A 7,992-nucleotide genomic window follows, 5' to 3' on the forward strand; every position below is an offset into this window, starting at 1 on the left:
ATCTTATTGACCATCTTTTTCCTCCCAACCAGTCTGTTTTCTACTTTCATGTCATCTTTTCATGATTCACTGATTATTTCATCATTATGTCATTGTAGATTTCCTATTAATTCATTTCTCTGTCATTTCTAATGTTATCCTTATTGTGAACTGATATTATACAAAACTTTGCAATTTCTCAGATGCGTATAAAGAATACTTTATGATATAAAATATGACATAAAGAAATACATAGAAATTTTCTGTGGGTTTCAGACAAGGATATATGTTCCACAGTTCTTAGATGAACTATTATGTACTAGTTTGCAAAAAACCCTTTGATCTGTAATGCAGTTTATCTTTGAAGTTTCTGTGTCAAATTATTCTCTAGATAACATATATTAATGGGATATGGGTATCCCATTAATATATGTTATTTTACATCATTTATTTACATCATTTATTTACATTTATCTACATCTACATTTATTGGTTTCTAGTACTCAGTAGTGTTTATTCTATGAAACAGGTACATATTCACACAAACTTACCAACACAGAGGTACACACATTACCTTTTAAGGAACAGTTCCATTTATGTTCCATTTATGAGCACAGACATTTCTATCTTTCTTTCACATTTCATTAATTTGCATTTTCTCTTTCCATCTTTTTGTTTTTGTTATATGCTTGTCTTTGGCAGTAAAATGCATTTCTCATAGATAAAAAATGTTGGATAGTCTTTTGTCACCCAGTCAAGCACTCTTATCTTTATAATTGTGTGTTAATACCATTTAAACTTAAGGTTACTATTGATATGCACGTGCTAATTCCTGTGATTTGGGGATAGTTTTGGTTGAACTGAAGATTGACTCTGCACTTTATTCTTTATTCATCTTAAAGGATTCTCTTTTATTGAGCTTTAAAATGGTTGATTCTTTTTTACTATCATTTCTCTAGTCCTCTTGTAACATTTAGTTGTTTCCTAAGGTCTCATGACTTTGAATCTTTTTCTTCCTCTCCTCTGTGAAATATTGCATTTTCTTTTTATAAGTTGAGTCCCAGCTTTTCTGTGCCATCATTATTCTATTGGGATGTCAACAATGTAAACACGGATCAGAAAGTTCAAACAGAACACTTCAGCTGTTTGTAAAGTGAGGAAACTGGTCATAGCATAGGAGTGTGGCAATTCCAGACCAACTTCCTCTCATGGTCTTTTGTTCAAACCTCTATCACAGGGTTGCTATGAGTAAGGGCATGGGGCAGACTGTTTAGTTCAGGTTGGTGAGGAGAGACAAAATAAACCAGATCCAATGGGAGGTGTGGCAGAGTTGATCCACTTTTGGCTTCCTGCTTCTGTTTCATGAAGCTGAGAAGCCCCATGGCAAACAATTGTGCAGATGACTGAGGTGCTATCATCACCATCAAGTTCATAAGCTCTTGATGTGCAGATGATACCCTGAATGAAAATCCTGTGCTCTTGTGTCAAGATTCCAAAAAAGAATGAGATGATCTTGGTGAAAAAATGAGTTTGTTGGGTGATAACCATCAAAAGTCTTGTATGAGATCAGTTTGCAAGGTCTTCTGGGTAGGTGCTTTCCCTGTGCTCTGAGAATCCTCAGATGATTTGTCCTTCATGAAGGCCTCCATCTTGGATAAAGTTAGTCAGAAGGATCCTGCGAAGCAAAGGTCTCTATGCAGGATACTGTTCAGGCTACGCTACTGCGAGCACAGGAACTGCTCTCATTCTGCACTATTGGTTGGTGTCAGAATGAAAGGGGAATACCACGGTAGTTTGTCATTTCTCCAGATGTTTCTGTGGCTTTCTGGGTGAGAAAGAGAAGCATCAAGGCTGTTTGTAGGGGAATTAGAGTGAAGGGAAAGCTCTCAATGCTGCTACCTGCCCAGCTACACTGTTCTCTTTTCCAGACCGTTTGCATCCATTTAGAGATCTCACATTTCTTCTTGGGGATTGGGATACTATTCCCAAATGGAGGTCTTCTGTTCTCTGAAGTACAGCCTACAATTCTCGTGCCAGAGACATGTGCATTTGCATGTAGGTACGAGTCATAACCAGAACAACATTTACTCCAATTTTAAGCAACTCTTGAATGTCTGGCTCATTTGTTACAGTTTAAGAACTCCATTGTACTCCTGCAGAGAACAGGGCACTGGTGACATAATTAAAAGAAATGTGCTTGCTGTCCCTCAAGGATTATCTGCTTCCTAGGTTTCAAAATTTTAAATGAGTACACAGGCTTTCTAGCATAAGAAACATGGCTGTTCCCCTACAGATTGTGACTCTCATTCACAATTCCAAATATTGCCCATTTGATAGATCCCTTCCAGTGGCTGAAGGAAGGTACGGCTTGTGCCAACAACTTCCATTTCCCTACACCTGAGAAGAAATCTCAGCCCTAAAAAAGAAAGAACATAAGTTTCAGAGTTCTATCTTTTCCTAGCATAACAAGGAATGCTTAGCAACTGTACTGGAACCATCGTCTACTTCATATCATGTTGGTCTACAGATAAAACAAATAGTACAAACTGGATATAAAAGAAGTTTCTAGCACTTCTGGAAAATTGATAAATTACTTACTCTGTGATCCTGTTTTTCCCCTATTTATAGAGCTGTGCTAGACATTCTTTCATAGTCACATGGTTCTGACAGGGTATAATGTGTTCATATCTCTGCTTCTCTGCAGGAATGACAGTGGAAAATTCCCAAGCATGGGTCCAACCACCCCAGCCTGGAACATTAACAACACAGCAGTGAATGAAAGTTACAACCCTGAACATTTCTCCTGTATCATTGAGTTCAATACTCTGAGTATTCTTACTGTCATCATTACCATGGTTGGACTGACAGGAAATGCCATAGTGCTGTGGATTCTAGCCTTCCACATGAATAGGAATGCCTTCTCAACCTATGTCCTCAACCTGGCTGGTGCTGATTTCTTGTACCTTTGCACTCAGATTTTGCGTTCCCTGGAGTGTGTCTTTCCGTTAAACATAAGAAACTTCAAATTTCTCTACATTGTATTAATGTTTGCTTACCTTGCAGGTTTGTGTATGATTGCAGCCATTGCTGCTGAGCGCTACCTATCTGTTGTGTGGCCCATCTGGTATCACTGCCAAAGACCAAGACACACATCAGCCATCATGTGTGCTCTGCTCTGGGCTCTCTGTATAATGTTGAGCCTCCTGTATGGGGAAGGTTGTGGCTTCTTGCTCAGTCAATATAATATTTCTTTCTGCATTACTTGTGAATTAATCATTATGGCACTTATAATAATATTATCTGTGGTTCCATCTGTGTCCAGCATGGCCCTGTTGGTCAAGATCATCTGTGGATCACACAGGATTCATGTGACCAGGTTCTATGTGACCATTGCTCTCACAGTGGTAGTCTTCTTATTCTTTGGTCTGCCCTTTGGGATCTACTGGTCTCTCGTGCCATGGGTTACGCATAATGGAATAATTTTCTCTGATAAGGTTAAGAAAGTGATAAAATGCCTGTCCTGTGTTAACAGCTGTGCCAATCCCATCATTTACTTCCTCGTTGGCTCCATTAGGCAAGGCAGGTTTCAACCACAGACTCTGAAGCTACTTCTGCAGAGAGCCATGCAGGACACTCCTGAGAAAGAGAGTGGAAAGAGGGGTCCTTCACAAGACGGGGAAACTGGAAACAGTCCAGTGCAGTAGTTGAGTGAGTCCTTGATCAGACATAGTTTCTGTGAGAGTCAATTTTGCCTTTATCTATGTAAAAGGTTTTTACAATCTTAGTAGAAAAATAGTCATTTTATAGAAATTTGGAGAAATGGGCTTGTTAAACAGAAACTGGATGCAGAACCCTAAAGCTGCCTTATATGGGCCTCACTATATCCACTTGTGATATATCCCTTGTAATCACTTGGGGCAAGAACAGCTCCCATTCTGAACAAATGTCTCCCTCAGAGCAAGGATCAAGGTAGTGCAACAAAGTTCAGAATTTATTCCATCATTAATCTTGATAAATATTAAACTAATATGATATTTTTAAGAAATGCCCCTATCTTTTACAAGTTGCATTCTTTCTAAATATTAAAAGAAATCAATGGAAATGTCCACAATTGCAGTTCCTTCAATATCCTTACACTTTAGAATATGTACATAAATTTAAAATGTTTCTTATGTAAATTGTTTAGTAAACAATTATGCATCTCTAAGACTGCCTATTCTAAATCTTCATGCACCCATTGGAAGCTTCAACTTCGAGTATCTGCCATTTATTTCCACTGAAAGAATAAGGACATGTTTTATAAATGCACATCCAAGCACTCTCAAAAGTAGAGAGAGACTATGTCCTGTTTCTCTCTTTGCCTTGGTTAACATTCCATGGTCATGTCTTTCCTCCTCTTGTCTTTCTCCTGATTCTCTCTCTATGACTGTCTAATCCTTCATGAAAAAAATTCAGTGAGTGTCATTAAACTTATTTTCTCTTAGAACTGAACCTCTGCCAAATGTTCATTATTCCCAGAAGTGTGTAGCATCCACAACTTGAAATATGCATGTTTATATACATTTTCTCTTAGAAATATTTTGTGTGAAATAGAAAGAAATCACTGTCTCCTTTCCCTTTCCTCCCTCTAGCCCTTCCTAGCTACCATCCCTTAAGCCCTTTCTGTGTCTCCTCTTCTAAATAAAGAGCTTCTTGATTTTTCATTATTAGTGTTATACACACACACACATGAATATGTATATACACATATATATTGCATATATACATGTGTAAAGTACATCTGCTGAGTCTATTTTTGTTGTTTGTGTATATTCTAGATTGACCATTCTGTACTTGACAACCATTAAAGGAGCTCACCCCTGGGAGAGGCTAATTTTCTTTTCCCAGTAGGCAATGGTTGTCTGTAGTTCTTTGTCTAGGGGTAAGAAACTGTAAAATTTTCCTCCATTCACATTGACATGTGTATTGATATTGCCATTGTCCTCAAATTGTTTACACAGCTATTCCTAGGACAGACAGTTTCACAACAGTCTTCCTGGTATCCTGGCTCTTATGGTCATTCTGCGACCTCTTCCATGATGTTCCTTGAGTCATAGATACAGGAGCTGTGACGAATATATGCTCACTGGGCTGGGATACCCACAATTTGTTAATCTTGTTATTGTGTCCAGTTATAGTTTCATGTGATGGCCTCTGTTACTATAAAGAGAAGCTTCTTTAATGAGCATTTGTGGCTACACTTAGCTATAGTATAAGAACAAAATTTAGAATCTAATAAAGAATTATTTAATGAAAATTAAGGCACAACATACCCAAATTCATTGGACACAATGAAAGCAGTGCTAAGAGGAAAACTCATAGCTCTGAGTGCCTACAAAAAGAAGCTGGAGAGAGTATATACACTAGCAGTTAACAGAACATGTGAAAGCTTTAGAACAAAAAGAAGCTAATATACCCAAGAGGAGTAGAAGGCAGGAAATCATAAAACTCAGGGCTGAAATCAACCAAGTTAAAAAAAAAAAAGAACTATACAAAGAATCAACAAAAGTAGGAGCTGGTTCTTTGAGAAAATAAACAAGATAGATAAACATTTAGCCAGACTAATCAGAGGGCACAGAGACAGGACCCAAATTAGCAAAATCAGAAATGAAAAGGGTGTTATAACAACAGAAACTGAGGAAATCAAAAAATTATCATATCTTACTACAAAAGCCTATGCTCAACAAAACTGGAAAATCTGGAGGAAATGGACAATCTCCTAGACAGATACCAATTACCAAAATTTAATCAGGATCAGAGAGACCATCTAAATGGACCCATAACCCCTAAAGAAATAAAAGTGGTCATTGTCAGTCTCCCAACCAAAAAAAGCACAGGACTAGATGGTTTTAGTGCAGAATTTTATCAGACATTCAAAGGAGACCTAATGCCAATATTCTTCAAACTATTCCACAAAATAGAAACAGAAGGACCATTACTCAATTCGATCTATGAAGCCACAATTTCGCTGATACAAAAACCACATAAAGATCCAACAAAAAAGAGAACCTTAGACCAATTTCTCTTATGAAAATCGATGAATTCTCAATAAAATTCTTGCCAACCGAATCCAAGAACACATCAAAACAACTATTCACCACGATCAAGTAGGTTTCATCACAGGGATGCAGCGATGGTTCAATATAAGGGAATCCATCAATGTAATCCACTACATAAACAAATTCAAAAAAAAACACATGGTCATTTCATTAGATGCTGAAAACGAATTTTAAAAAATTCAGCATCCTCTCATGTTAAAGGTCTTGGAAATAACAGGAATTCAAGGCCCATACCTGAACATAATAAAAGCAATATACAACAAACCAGTAGCCAACATCAAACTAAATGCAGAGAAACTTGAAACAACCCCACTAAAATCAGCAACTAGACAAGGCTGCCTTCTCTTTCCATATTTATTCAATATAGTACTTGAAGTTCTAGCTAGAGCAATTAGACAACACAAGGAGGTCAAAGGGATACAGATTGGGAAGGAAGAAGTCAAATTGTCACTATTTGCAGATGATATGATAGTATACTTAAGTGACCCAAAAAAACTCCACCAGAGAACTCCTACAGCTAATAAACAACTTCAGCAAGGTAGCTGGTTATAAAATTAACTCAAGCAAATCAGTAGCCTTCCTATACTCAAAGGATAAACAGGCTAAGAAAGAAATTAGGGAAATGACACCCTTCACAATAGCCACAAACAATATAAAGTATCTTGGTGTGACTCTAAACAAACAAGTGAAAGATCTGTATGACAGGAGCTTCAAGTCTTTGAAGAAAGAAATCAAAGACCTCAGAAGATGGAAAAAAAATCTTCCTTGCTCTTGGATTGGCAGGATTAATATAGTTAAAATGGCCATCTTGCCAAAAGCAATTTACAGATTCAATGCAATCCCCATCAAAATTCCAACTCAATTCTTCATAGACTTAGAAAGAGCAATTCTCAAACTCACCTGGAATAACCAAAAACCCAGGATAGCTAAAACTATTCTCAACAGTAAAGGAACTTCTGGGGGAATCGGTATCCCTGACCTCCAGCAGTCCTACAGAGCAATTGTGTTAAAAAAAAAAAACTGCATGGTATTGGTACAGTGACAGGCAAGTAGATAAATGGAATAGAATTGAAGATCCACAAATGAACCCACAGAATTATGGTCACTTGATCTTTGATAAAGGAGCTACAACCATCCAGTGGAAAAAAAATATAGCCTCTTCAACAAATGGTGCTGGTTCAACTGGAGGTCAGCATGCAAAAAAAATGCAAATTGATCCATTCTTATCTCCTTGTACTAAGCTCAACTCCAAGTAGATCAAGAACCTCCACATAAAATCAGACACACTGAAACTAATAAAAGAGAAACTGGGGAAGACCCTTGAGGACATGGGCAGAGGGGAAAATTTCCTCAGCAGAACACCAATAACTTAGGCTCTAAGATCAAGAATTGACAAATGGGTCCTCATAAAACTACAAAGTTTCTGTAAGGCAAAGGACATTGTCAAAAGGACAAAACGGTAACCAACAAATTGGGCAAAGATCTTTACCAACACTATATCTGACAGAGGGCTTATATCCAAGATATATAAAAAACTCAAGAAGGAAGACTCCAGAGAGCCAATATCCCCCTTAAAAACTGGGATACAGAGCTAAACAAAGAATTTTCACCTGAGGAATATCGAATGACTGATAAATAACTAAAGAAATGTTCAACCCTGAAATTTCACCTCACACCAGTCAGAATGGTTAAGATCAAAAAGTCAGGAGAAGCTGGGCGGTGGTGATGCATGCCTGTAATCCCAGCACTCTGGGAGGCATAGGCAGGCAGATTTCTGAGTTCATGGCCAGCCTGGTCTACAGAGTGAGCTCCAGGACAGCCAGGGCTATACAGAGAAACCCTGTCTCGGAAAAAAAAAATCAAAAAAAAAAATGTCAGGAGAAAACGGTGCTGGTGAGAATATGGAGAAAGAGGA

General features: G+C 37.8%; 1 protein-coding gene across 1 annotated transcript; it reads left to right on the forward strand.

The window, feature by feature from the left end:
* Positions 1-2,657: 2,657 nt before the first annotated feature.
* On the forward strand, positions 2,658-3,683 carry LOC127682251 (mas-related G-protein coupled receptor member B5-like). The gene has a single exon (XM_052178632.1). It carries the CDS (start codon positions 2,709-2,711, stop codon positions 3,681-3,683), a length of 975 nt encoding a protein of 324 aa, XP_052034592.1. The 5' UTR covers positions 2,658-2,708.
* Positions 3,684-7,992: the final 4,309 nt, after the last annotated feature.

Source organism: Apodemus sylvaticus, chromosome 1 (genome assembly GCF_947179515.1).
Source record: "Apodemus sylvaticus chromosome 1, mApoSyl1.1, whole genome shotgun sequence".
NCBI classification, from domain to species: domain Eukaryota; kingdom Metazoa; phylum Chordata; class Mammalia; order Rodentia; family Muridae; genus Apodemus; species Apodemus sylvaticus.

Bases quoted from the DNA above. Each gene is read 5' to 3' on its own strand.
- LOC127682251 (XM_052178632.1), top strand. From the start codon at position 2,709: ATGGGTCCAACCACCCCAGCCTGGAACATTAACAACACAGCAGTGAAT.